Source organism: Vombatus ursinus, unplaced genomic scaffold (assembly GCF_900497805.2).
Source record: "Vombatus ursinus unplaced genomic scaffold, bare-nosed wombat genome assembly UNPS02014799.1, whole genome shotgun sequence".
Lineage (NCBI taxonomy): Eukaryota > Metazoa > Chordata > Mammalia > Diprotodontia > Vombatidae > Vombatus > Vombatus ursinus.
The window spans coordinates 13090907-13104600 of NW_020954577.1; the positions used below are offsets into that span (position 1 = coordinate 13090907).

Genomic DNA, 13694 nt, shown 5'->3' on the forward strand with positions numbered 1-13694 from the left:
AGAATGTCTGACTCCTACTTGTATATGCAAAGCATATTTTACCATGATTTAAAAAAATTATCCATGCATCCAAGTGGTAAATTTCAAGTTTTCAGTTTGCTTTAGAGTTCATTTTAAATAGCTTGACTATCCATGGAATGCCTTGCTTTAGCATGACATTTTAGGCCAGTGATATTGATCAAAGGATTGTCTCTTTCCATATGCTTCAAGACAACATTTTATGAAACATGCAGACCCACTTTTCTGGCGCATATTTTAGAGGTGGCCAAGATCTATGTTTATTAAGTACTCCCTCTAACTTTATTAGACTAAAAAGCATCAGGTAGAAAGAAGATCCAGTAGTAGTCACACAAAACTCACTAACTGAGAACTCCTCATCTGACCCTAAGTCCAGTTTTGTTTTGTTTTGTTTTTCCGTTGTTTACTTAAAGTCCAGAGATAACTGAATAGCTATGGGGCCCTGAAGAAAGCCACCAGCTCTTCATCAGACAATGGGGATTCCTGAAGAATCTGCCAAGGGGATACAAGTTTTCACATATAATACCAACAGTGATATAATGGAAATATTTGGTATCATATGACCTGAGTTCAAATCCTTGATTGTCTCTTCAATACCAATGATCTTGGGGAGAGGAAGGAGGGAACGAGCTTTTATTAAATATTTACAATGTGCCAGGTACTATGCTAAGTGCTTCACAAATGTAATCTCATTTGTTATCATTCCATCCCTCTGGGCCTCAGTTTCCTCATCTGTAAAATGAAGTGTTGAACTAAATCCCCTTCCAACCATAAATCTATGATTCTGGCTCCACGAATATGTGAAGCTTCAAGTAAGAGCTGATGGTGGACTGTGTGTTTTTCACTCAATGTTCAACCTAGCTAAGTATGAAGACACTCATCAACAAAATGTGGGCCACCATCAGATGAATGATTTTTTTTATATTTTGGCTACAACAACTTGGGAGGAAGTTACGTATCTATCAGTGAAGAAAGTGCCCACATTAAAGGAATCACAGATCTTTCAAAGTATCCTCTAACGAACAGGAAGGCCCAGGGCATTTGCCTCTCCCACATGAGGAATCTATGTCAAATAATGGTCATGTAGCCAATCAGTGATGGAATTGTACCATGAATCCAGACTCCTAATTCCAACGCACTTCAGTTGTCCCAGTACAGATCAATAGAAACAACATAATCCAAATTAAAAACAGATCTGAGGCGGGAAGAATTTTCATTCCACGTGAGCCAAGGCCTCAGTGAGTTTCAGTGACAGATAAGAAAGGCTATTTTGAAAATAGTAAATTATCTGAGTAGATTTTTTAAAATGCAATTCTTAACAGATGGGAAATGGGGGGAAAGTTGGTCCAAGAAGGAGGCAGGGAAGACTATTTAGATACCCCAATGAGATAATCCTAGTAAGGACTGGAATATTATTTGAAAGCCAGATGGGAAGCTGATGGAAAAGAAATCCATTGGCCGACAATTTAAAATAGGAATATTGACACGAGCAAGAAGACCAACATAACTATTCCTGAGCATCAAGAGATTTCCTAAGGCGTTCACTCGGTAGTCAGCGAAGACTTTTCAAGGGATCTACCGTAGTAGGGAGTAAGCATAAGAAATGTTACTTACTCTCACAAATACAGGACTGAGAAGTACCATAAAGAATCAAGGGATGTTCTTCTCCTTCAGTGATGGCTGCACGGCATCAAAGATTCCACAAAGTCCGACAAAAATACATTCTTCTTTTAACAAGTATATACAACGAATTTTTAGAACTGGTTTGGCTCAGTGGTGTGACATCATGTCGGTGTCACGCAGGCTGAGATCTACCCAGCCCTGGGGTGATGGAAATGTTGGCAGTCAGGCAGGAAAATGAACCCCAATGGCAGCTTCTTTGGAGAGTAATTATAGGTGGCAATCTAGTAACCAAACCCGATGTTCTCAGAGGAAGGGGGAAAAACATTGATCAACCGTTCAGTGGTCTATTCAGTCTCCCTATTTGAGCCCTCAGTGTATCCTGACTGCACTCACCAACTGAAGAGTCATCACCTTCCCAAAGCAACAATACTTCCTGTGTTTACTTATACAGAGGAAAGTTGTCTTCTTTACATGCCCAAAATATACATTATATATGTTGTGTGTGTGTCTACCTTCAATTTGGTTCATATAGAGCACCTTTGGGGAAGAGAGATACCATATTAGAGGGGTGTGACATGGGGATAATCCTGCTGTGAATAGAATGGAAGCCCCAAAGTAAGAGACTTGATTTTAAAATAGATGGAAAATGATGATATTTTCCAGTAATATATGTGAAAATTAAAAAAAACAACATAGTAAGAATAAGTGATAATAGATGGACAGCCTTGAGCATTAAGTAAGTATCCATAGGATCACAGATAGAGAGCTGGAAAGGACCTCAGAGCCAATCCCTTCTCAGTTTTTCAGGTGAAGAACCTAAGGTCAAGGGAAGTTAAGTGATGTACCCAAGGCCACAAAGGTAGCAATTACCAGAGCCTCTGATTGCAGGGGAAATGATTTTACTACAGGACTATGCTACCTGTAGAATTTTGACTAAGTTTAAATAGAAAGAAATTTTTCACTTAGAGAAAAAGGAAACATTGGTTTCTGCAAAACTGACAAAAATCATTTGGCATCAGTTAAAGAATCTAGGAGTCTTGTCAGTACCATCAAGAGTGATGTTGCTTGAAAATGAGAAATCATTTACCTTAACTCTTAGCACAAAAAAAAGTGAGAGGAGAAGGGACATTAAAGTCAAAAAAACAAAAAACAAAAAACAAAAACAAAAAAAAAACCTTTTAGCAACATTTTACTCTGAACCTTTCCCTGATTTTTCCTAGTACAGATCTTCCTGGGATATTAGAGTATGATCTGATGAAATGGGCCAATAGCGAATCTTCATATTTGAATTCTGTGTCCCCTGAAAACTGCTGTTTTCTGAATACCAATTAAAAATTCAATTCTACCTTAGTGACCAAAGATTTTATTTATTTGCAAATCATTCTTCTTGTTGCTTGTTCCATGACACAATATGACATATAGATACATCCATCTGTCCTCTTGAGTTACTTACATAACTTTAATAAGCTCATAGGTTTAGGACTCAGTAGGAACTTAGAAGTCAAATAGTCCTACTTTTTGTTTTTACAGATAAGGAAATTGAGGCCCACAGAGAAATGACTTTCACAAGGTCACATAGGCAATAAAGACTAGGGAAGTCCCTTATTTCACTTTTGGCATATCAACTGACTCCAAGAACAATGCCAGAAAAGTGTTCATTTTAAAAATCAGTTTCATGTGTTTCTTAAAAATCATCTCTTTAGTCACCAGTCGTACTTTTGTAAAAGCAAGCTTTTTAAAATTTTTATTTTATTTTTAATTTATGAAATAAAACAAGCATTTCCATAACATTAGAATTTTTTAAAAAGATGGTTGCACATGAAACTGCGAATCTATTATATAAAAGAAACAACTTCATTAACATTTATGCTTAACCTCCAATCTCCCTCTGGGCATATTTTTTTTTTTAAATTGAAAATTGTACTAGCTGTTTTCAAACTTCTCACAGAGCTCATACAAATCAGTACAAGCTGACCCCAATGATCCAGATGTCCTTTATCCATCTCTCCCCACTCTGACAGAGCCTAACCCTTGGCCTGTGACTGGTTGGGTTGAGTAGTAGAAAGAATAATAGTTGTGGTGGTAGTTGGAACTCTGTTACAATCTGCTCTTCATTTAAAAGAAAACAATAACAGTGAGTTGTAAGTATATAGCTCCCTTTCATAGCACAACAATATTAATCTAATAGAATTTAGCGACGGTGTGGATGATATCTCCAGTTGATTTGTTGGTATCATGTATTATTATCTAAATATAAAGCTATTCATTTCCAAGATTCCACAGCAAAGAAGGCACTTTGGAGAGAACCACACCTAGAGTGAGGTAAATGGAACTTTTCCCAGGATGCTAAAATGTAGATGATGCAAAACATCAACCCATGCACTCCAACACTAGAAGCTGCTAATTCTATTTCCTGTTCAACTGACCACTTAATTACCTCTGTTGCAATTTTTGCATCATGAATTACAAAATTGATTTGAGGTTGCCTTTCATGCTGTTTGTCCTGGTAAGGACACATTGGGTGCTACTTTCCCCTAATGTGTTTCAAGCAGTCCTAGGAGTCAACTTGGCCAGTTAACCCTCTGGCCTTAGGCACCCCACACAGTTCAAGGAATGGGGCTGTGTTGTCTTTACAAAGGGGGGAAATGTCTCTGCCGATTAGGCCACATAAATTTAGACTCATTCCTATATGTACAGATGAATAGGTCACAAGAAGAAGTATTTAATTTTTAAATTTAATAATGTCCGACTTTCAAACAACACTCCACCAAAATTTCCCCTGAAATGCTAACTTGAGGGCTTCCACCCAATTCAACAAAGATTAGGACTCCTGTACAACAGAGTGGTTATCGATTTTCCTTGTTCTTATACAGAGAGATGCCTGGTTTTCAATATCAGGGTCCTAGATTCCCTTTGGAAATACTCAGGCCAGAGAGAAGAGGAGGAGCCAAGATGGCAGAGTGAAAGCAGTGACTTGCTTGAGCTCTCCCCCAAAGCCCTCCAAATACCTGTAAAAAATGGCTCTACACAAATTCTAGAGCAGTAGAACCCACAAAAAGAGAGTGAAACAAATTCCCAGCCAGAGACAACCTGGATAGTTGAATGGAAAGTTCTATTGCACCAGGCTGGGAGAGAAAAACAGTTCAGCATGGGTGTGCAGGCAAAGACTAGGCCTCAGTGAATCTGGAGCAGGTCTCAGAGGACTGAATCAGGGGCAGCTGTGTGGGTTTCTAGATTTCTCATCCCACAAATGCCAAAGATAATTTAGAAGGTCAATAGGAAAAGGCTGTGACTGTGGTGAAAGAGAAGTTCAGTCCCAAGCCCCAGCCCCAGTGCTGCGCCAGGGTGGTGGCTGCTTCTGGAGCTTGGCCCACAGACAAAAGGGTAATCGAGTAGCTTATCAGAGGGGGGATTGCAGGGATCTCTTTGCCAGTGCTGAGGCAGGAATCCTTGCTTTGCCCATGCTTGGATCTGGGTCACAGTTCTGGGTCCTGGGGTGAAGAGGAACATTGGTGTGGTAGAGTTTGTGGTGGCAGTGGAGAGGAAATCCTCCTCACAGTTCCAAGGCAGAAAAGAGTTCTGGTGGTCACTCATAGACCAGAGTACAAGCCAGCAAAGGAATAAACACCTCACCCTTGATCATACCACCTTGGAAGTATTAAAAATTTACAGGTCCCTAGAAGTCTCTCTAAAAACAGCTGCACCAAACCTCTGAAGCGTGGGACAGTACATTTTCCACACTGGAAGCAGATGCCTACCTTAACAAAGAGTTTAAAACTCAAGAAATCGGCTGGGAACATGAGCAAACTGCTCAAAAAAAAGTCAGACCATAGAATCTTTCTTTGGTAACAAAGAAGATCAAAACATACAACCAGAAGAAGACAATAAAGTCAAAGTTCCTATACCCAAAGCCTTCAAGAAAAATATATCAGTCGCAGGCCATGGAAGAGTTCAAAAAGGATTTTGAGAAACAAGTGAGAGAAGTAGAAGAAAAACTGGGAAGAGAAATGAGAATGATGCAAAAAAAAATCATGAAAAACAAGTCAACAGCTTGCTAAAGGAGACCCAAAAAAAAATACTGAAGAAAATAACACCTTAAAAAAATAGCCTAACCCAAATGGCAAAAGAGGATCAAAAAGCCAATGAGGAGAAGAATGCCTTAAAAAGCAGAATTGGCTAAATGGAAAAGGAAGTCCAAAAGCTCACTGAAGCAAATACTCTCTTAAAAATTAGAATGGAGCAAATGGAAACTAGTGACTTTATGAGAAATCTAGATATTGTAAAACAAAACCAAAATAATGAAAAAATAGAAGACAATGTGAAGTATCTCATTGGAAAAAGCAACCGGCCTGGAAAATAGATCCAGGAAAAATAATTTAGAAATACTCAGGCCAAATTTACTTACTTCTGTTTTAGAATGACAGTGAATTAAAGACTTGGTGGGAGTTGCTCGCTGTTTGCTGAGGTGACCCAATAGTTTGAGTGGCTGTTTCAAAGTGAATGCATATGAGGATTGCAAACAACTGGATCACTTGAACATTTTAAATTTGGCTCCTTCAGAAAATATTGTGCCCTTGATTGACAACCACTATTATTCAATACTTATTTGGTTAAGACATAATTAATATTACTAATCAATCAATAAGGAGGACTGTGGAATGGTGGCTAGCGAGCCAGCTTCATGATTATGGACACCGGGTTTCAAGCCACTTAACCTCTTGAGAGCTACAGGCATCTCTGTATGTCCTAAGTCTCAGACAAGTATTGGTGGAGGAAGTTTCTACATTGGGAAGTTAGAACAATATTGCAATCATAGATCCAGACCCCTCCTTCCCCAAAAAGGAATCAAGAGTGACTTTCTAGTCTTAGACGTTGGCATACTTCCCATGTTCATCGTGTTTTCACATTAGAAAGAAATCAAATATTTTCATCCCATGTTCAAGATGCAGTGAGGTACATACCACATAGAATTTAGAACCAAATCAAACTGGACCTATTTGTGATGTCATCTATCAGATAAGAGAGATGTGTCTCCCTAATACTTTTTCTCTGTCATTCCCTGAGATATTTTGCTTTTGTGAATATATTAGGTATGTCATGTGACAATAACACTTTGAAAAGCAATTTTAGTAAATAACATAAAATACATTGTGTAGTTTTGTTGTTGTTTGCAAGGCTTTTTTTGTGGTGAAGGGCAAATCTATGATCTCTTTAGTGTGAGGTACTCCTAGTGTGAACATTCCCTTCACTGATGCAGATCAAAAGTTGGTCTGATCTGCATTCTTAGATAGCACCCAGTGTCTGAACAGTACATTATGCTTATGAGGGAAAAAAATTAAACTCCTCTTTATGTACCATGGGTTGTTTTTTTGTTCTTTCTTCCTTTCTTTCCTCCTTTCCTTTTTTTCTTTCTCTCTTTCCTTCTCTCTCTTCCTTTCACTCTTTTTTCTTTCTTTTTCTTTCTTTCTCATTCTATTCTGTTTTGCTTTGCTTTTTCCCAGTGAGACAGATGAAATAATTGAAAGAAATAAAATGAGGCCTGAAGAAAAAAAAAAGACAAGTCTAGAAGCCACACTGTCAGCGGTCCCTTGGAAGGCTCAGAAGTATGAGCAAAAGAGAAGATTCCCCCATCACCATTATCCACAGCTACAAGTCCATAATTAAATCAGGCTGTGCAAATCCTATCAAAGTAAAAGTTACCAAACAGCTCTTTTTTTTGTTTTTAAAATGAATATGAGGGAACATTCTTGTCAGATTCCAAACCCTGCATTTGATTCATCTCCATTGGCTTCCACTGTAACATTCTCTCTCCCTCTACTCAACAACACTGCTGGAAAAGCTGATTTTTGGCCCCACTCTTTGCCAAGTATTTGACACTGACAACTGCAATGACTAATGACAAGGCTAGAAGGTGCTGTTCTCAGTAATCCGTACCTCGGAGCATCCTGGGGTCCAGCTTCTGTCTGCTCAAGGGGTCAGTGCCATAGAGAAGAGAATGATGGTCAGAATGAACCAGGTGTAATTCTTCTAGAGAAGCTTTTCGACCTTGGATCCGCTAGAAGGAAACAAGAGAGGCTGGTGGGATTTCAGTGACAGCACGGACAAAACAGAAGGCCCCAAAGAGTAAGGTTAATTATAGGTTGGAGGTGCAGCAGGCATGAATGGGGCACTATTCTGCTTATTAAAGTACAACAATAACACGTGGGAAAAATAAAATAATCATAATCATAATGGTAGCAATAGTGCTTTATGTACGTTATCTCATTTGATTTAAAAATGAATGCAAAGGTCATGGACTTTAATGTTGTTTAAACTTAAGGGGGTGAGCTAATAAAAGTCAGTTTCCTGGTAGGGAAAAAAAAACACAACACCATACAAAAAATGATCAGTTTCTTACTCTATGAAGTTCATCATTGTCATCATCATTATCATCATCATTATCATTATAGTAATTACATAATGCGGTAATGTTTCCACAATACTTTATATCAGTTACCTCATTTGGTTTTCATAGAAACCCTCGGTGACAGGTGCTCTTATTACCCCCATTTTACAGATGAAGAGAATGAGGCTGAGAAATGTTCCATGACTTACTAAGAATCGTACAACTAGATAGTGTCTGAAGTAGGATTCAAACAAATCTTCTTCACTCCAAACTCCATTTTTGATCAGTATCAGCACACCACCTAGCTGCCATCACCATAAAAACCACGTGGGCTACTGGTTGGCAGACCCATTCGTGAATTAAGATCCTGTTTTGCATTACCATCATCCACCCTGATCTGAGATCCCCCTGCCTTCTTTAGAGGCTCTAATGAACATCAGTGAAGGACAAATTACATCAATTGTACAAGTTGGCTTAAATGCTTTGCATTTGTCTTCCAGCTTGAACCTAAGCTCGATTGATAGCTTAACATCGTTGAGACAGAGAGCTAATCAATTACTTTCCTTCAAACTAGACATCAATTAATAACACTCAAATACTTCCCCCTTCTTTGTGGCCATCCTCTCTTCTGTCATATTATCAGATGGATCACCAAGTCATAGCTAGAAAGGACCACAGTGGTCATCTAATATGGTTTGCAGATGAGTAAAGTGAGGCCCAGAGCCCAAGGTAACACAGTTGTAACTACCAGAGCTAGGATTCAAATCTAGGCCTTCTGATGGCAAAGCTAGCATTATTTCTCCTACACTATGCAATTTCCTTTTGCTGGTGTAAAAGTTGTACATTTTCTATAGAAGCTGATCTGGTGGATATAACAAAAATTGATCTATTCCCTGAGATTTGGGTGCCGAGAACATTTCACTTTACAAATATTAATCACTGGACCATCTGCATAGAGGAGTGAAAAGAGCCTCAGCTTGGGCCTTGGAAGATAGGGTCCTACATTCAAGGTTTGCTTCTGCTCCCCACACTGCAATACCTTGGACAGGTCACTTTCTCCAACTGGGTCTGAGTCTCTGAGATGACCGTACTAGCTCAGGGGCTCTTTTTCTCATAGGGACAGAACTTGGATGGGGAAAAAATACATCTTTATTTTTCACTATATTTTAACTGAGATTTTTGCTAATCTCTAACCATTTGTTTCCATTCTGATTGTAAAAAAAACAACATTATTATGAGAAAGAGTCCATAGGCATCACCAGCCTGTCCAAGAGGTCCAGGCCATGACCCAGAAAAGGTTAAGAATCCCTGGACGAGACGGTCTCTAAATTCCCGTGATCCTCCTGTTATAGTAGGAGCTGGCAGTGAAACCTAGAGACATGATGAGCAAGCAGACGGTCCCCTTGTGCCTGAATAGCAGACGGGGCTGATTTAGAGACTGAGTAACACTCTGTCCCCTCCCAGAATCAGGGGGAGGGGGCCCAGGTGTGAGCCTCTCTGAACTAAAATAAACTCTCCTCAGCTAGGGGAGATAAAGCCAAGAGATGGGGTGATCCTTGGACAGGGGACAGGGCTGGGAGAGATGACGCTGAGAGACAGTGCTGGGAGTGAATGATGAGTCCCAGTGGAATGGGGCACAGTCAGGGCAGCAGGAAAAGGTGTATTCACAAGGGCCAGAAATTGAGGCTCCTTTGGAACCCAGCAAAGATATTTCAGTTTGTGACTATTCAAGTAAAAATGAAAATCATCTTATGGGAAAAATGAAGATGTTTGCTAGTGTCACTGTGACTCATCCTAATGTGACCATTTGTAAAAAATATATTTCAGATAAATATTTCCTTGAACAATTGTAATTCTCAAGCCAGGGAATGCTGAGAAGCCAGCAAAGGCCAAGGAGGATCGGGCCAAGATCTGGCCAGGGTGAGCTGCCATGCTGGATTGCAGAGGTCAAATGGAGGACATGCACTTTTCATTAGAACCATCTACACTCCCATGCTCACCCGAGCATTGCCAATCCTTCAGTTTAATATAGATTGTAAATAACCATCTGGGCTCAGAAAGTATCAACATTTCCTTCAAGAAAGCTTGAATCTTTAATACCACACTGAGATTTTTTATTTTTAATTTGGTACAGGTTATAGAGTGCTGGGCGTGGAGTCAGGAAGACCTATGTTTCAATCCAGCCTCAGAAACTTAGTAGCTATGTGACCCTGGGCAAGTCACTTAATTTATCTGTGCCTCAGTATCCTTGTCTATAAAATGTGGATTATAACAGCATTATCTGTAATGGGAATAAGCTAGTAGTCTTTTCAATAAAATCAGGGATGAAACAAGGATACCCATTATTACCACCCTTATTCAATATTGTTCTGAAATTGCAAGGAAATAGATGATTAGAATAAGGGAGGAGGAGAGAAAACTATTACTCTTTACAGATAATATGATGGTATAACTTAAAGAATTCTAGAGAGTAAGCTAAAAAATCAGTTGAAATAATTAACAACTTCAGCAAATTGCAAAATATAATATAGACCCACATAAATCCTCAGTATTTCTATAATTATCAAAAAAGTCTGGCAGGAAGAGATAGAAAGAGGAATTCCACTTAAAATACCTGGAGACAATATAAAATACTCTGGAGTCTACCTGACAAGACAAACCCAGGTACTACATGAACACAATGACAAACTACTTTTCATGCAAATAAAATCAGCTCTAAATGATTAGAGAAATATTAATTCCTCATGAGTAGACACAGTCAACATAATAAAAAGGACAATTCTACCTAAAACAAGTTGCTTTTTCAGTTCCTTACCAATGAAAACACCAAAAAAAATTTTATAGAGCTAGAAAAAATAACAAAATTTGTCTGGAAGAACAAAAGGTCAAGAATGTCAAGGGAATCAATGTAAAAAACGTGAAGGAAGGTGACTTAGCAATACTAGATTTCAAACTGTATCACAAAGTGGTAATCATCAAAATAATCTAGTACTGCCTAAGAAATGCCTAAGAGTGGTGGATCAGTGGAATAGATCAGGTACACAAGACACAGTAGTAAATGGCCATAGCATTCTAGTGCTTGATAAACCCCAAAATCCCAGCTTTGCGGACAAGAACTCACTATTTGACAAAAAAAAAAAAAAACTGCTGGGAAAACTGGAAAGCAGTTTGTCAGGAACTAGATGTAGACCAACATCTCACACTGTATATCAAGATAAAGTCAAAATGGGCACATGATTTAAAGGGTGATATCATAAGCAAATTAGGTTAGCATGGAAAATTTTCACCATCAAATCTATTGACAAGGGAAGAATTTATAAGCAAACAATTTATAAAGAGCATTATAGGATGTGAAATGGATAATTTTGATTACATTTAATTAAAATATTTTTGCACAAACAAAAATAATGCAGCCAAGATTATAAGGAAAATGGAATTATTATTTTTTTGCAGCAAGAGTTTCTGATAAAGGCCTCATTTTTCTAATATATAGAGAATTGGGTCAAATTTATAAGAATACAAGTCATTCCCCAACTGATAAATTGTCAAAGGATATAAACAATATTCAGGAGAAGAAGAAAAACCAAAGCTATCTATAGTGATCTGAAAAAAAATGTTCCAAATCACTATTGATCAGAGAAATGAAAATTAAAACAACTCTGAGGTACCACCTCAAACCTATCAGATTGGCTAATAGAACAGAAAAGGAAAATGACAAATGTGGGAAGTATTATAGAAAAATTGGGACACTATTTTACCTTTCATGGAGTTGTGAACTGATCTAATCGTTCTGGAGAAAAAATTGGAACTATGCCAAAGGGCATTAAAACTGTACATATGCTTTGACCCAACAATACCCTATTAGGACTATACTCCAAAGACATCAAATAATAAGGAAAATATTTGTTAAAATCATTTTAAATATTATTATAAATATATTTAATTATTAAATATCTAATAATCAATAATTCTAAAAACACTTAATAATTAATAGTATTGAATAATTATTAAATATATTATATTATACATAATATATGAATATTTATGAAAATATTTATAGTAGCTCTTTTTGTGGTGGAAAAAATTCAAAATCCAGAGAATGCCCATCAATTGGGGAATGGTTGAAGAAGTTCTGGTGTATGATTGTAATGGATTACTATTGTGCAATAAAAAATGATGAGCTGGATAGTTTTAAAAAAGTCTGGAAAGACTTACATGAACTGATGCAGAGGGAAGTGAGCACAACCAGGAAATCATTGTATACTACATCAACAGTATTGTACAATCATCAACTGTGCATAGCTCAGCTATTCTGAATAATATAATGATGCAAGACAATTCTGAAGAACTTATGATAAAAAATGCTATCCACCAAAGACTGAGGGAGTCTGAATGAAGATGAAAGAATCCTTTTTTTTTTTTTACTTTATTTTTCTTTTTTTTTCAGGTCTGTTTTTTTTTAACATTACAAATATGGAAATTTATATAATCTATATTAAATTTCTTGCCTTCTCAAGGTAGGGGCAGGAAAGAGAAAGAGGAAGAAAATTTGGAATTAAAAAAAAATGTTAATATTTTTACATACAACTGAAAAGAAATAAAATATGAGACACACACAAAAATAATAGCTTACTAAGTTGTGAGGATCAAAAGAGATAATATTTGTAAAGCTCTTAGCACACTACCTGACAAATAGTTGGCATTTAATAAATGTTTATTTCTTTCCTTGCAATGTTAGATATTATTTACTTTAGTTAAATTATTATTTGGGTGTATCATGTGTTTCTTCAAGGTCCCAGTTGGCTCTTGGAACCCTCCACCATTTAGCTCCAGAACTACCTTTGCAGACACTAGTTGCCACATCTATGGCACCCAAGTCTCTCCAGTTCTCCCTTTCTCATCTGTAAAAGGTAAAGGTTGGGGCCATGACTCTCAAGGTCACTTCTCGTCCTAAAAGTCTGGTCCTGTGAACTTATCTCACACAAATTCCTTTATGCATTCTCCATTCTGGCCAAAGGGGTTTACATGTTGTTTCCCATACAAACTTGACACTTCATCTCTGACCACCTGGCTTTTGTACAAGCTGACCCCCATGCCATTGATGCCCTCCCTTCTTACTTCCAAGTCTTATAATCCCTTGGTTCCTTCCAAGCTCAGCTCACAAGTCTTTTCCTGATCCCCTTTGTTCTTAGGGCTTTTCTCTTCCTCAAATTACCTTATATTTATGTCTCTGTAAAAATCTTATCTCTTCCTCACCTCCCAACAGAGTGCAAACTTCCTGAGGTCAAGGATTATTTGTTTTTCTTTTTTGTCTTTGCATCCCCAATCCCTATCACATAGTAGGTATTTAGGAAATGCTGATTGGATGAACTGTTTTCATAATTTTGCCTAGGATTCACTTGTCTAAGGCTCCTATTTAAAGCTCATAGGATCATCCATCTAGAACTGGAGGGGGCCTGAGAGGTCATCCAGTCTAACACCTTCATTTTACATTTGAGGAAATCGAGGTTTCCCAGGAGAGGTTAAGTGACTTGTGCAGAGTCACATAGGTAATAAGTTTCAGAAGCAGGATGTGAACCCAGTTCCTTTGATTCCAGGTCTTTCCTAAACACTCTCTCTCTCTCTCTCTCTCTCTCTCTCTCTCTCTCTCTCTCTCTCTCTCTCTCTC

General features: G+C 37.9%; 1 protein-coding gene across 15 annotated transcripts in view; it reads right to left on the reverse strand.

Moving 5' to 3' along the window:
- HDAC9 (histone deacetylase 9) overlaps positions 1–13694 on the reverse strand; it is a 698100-nt gene that overhangs the window by 263289 nt on the left and 421117 nt on the right. For all 15 annotated transcript variants that reach the window (XM_027872084.1, XM_027872079.1, XM_027872078.1 and 12 more), the window contains one exon: positions 7576–7696. In XM_027872084.1, coding sequence (XP_027727885.1) covers positions 7576–7696 — 121 coding nt within the window. The remainder of the gene's footprint in view (positions 1–7575; positions 7697–13694) is intronic.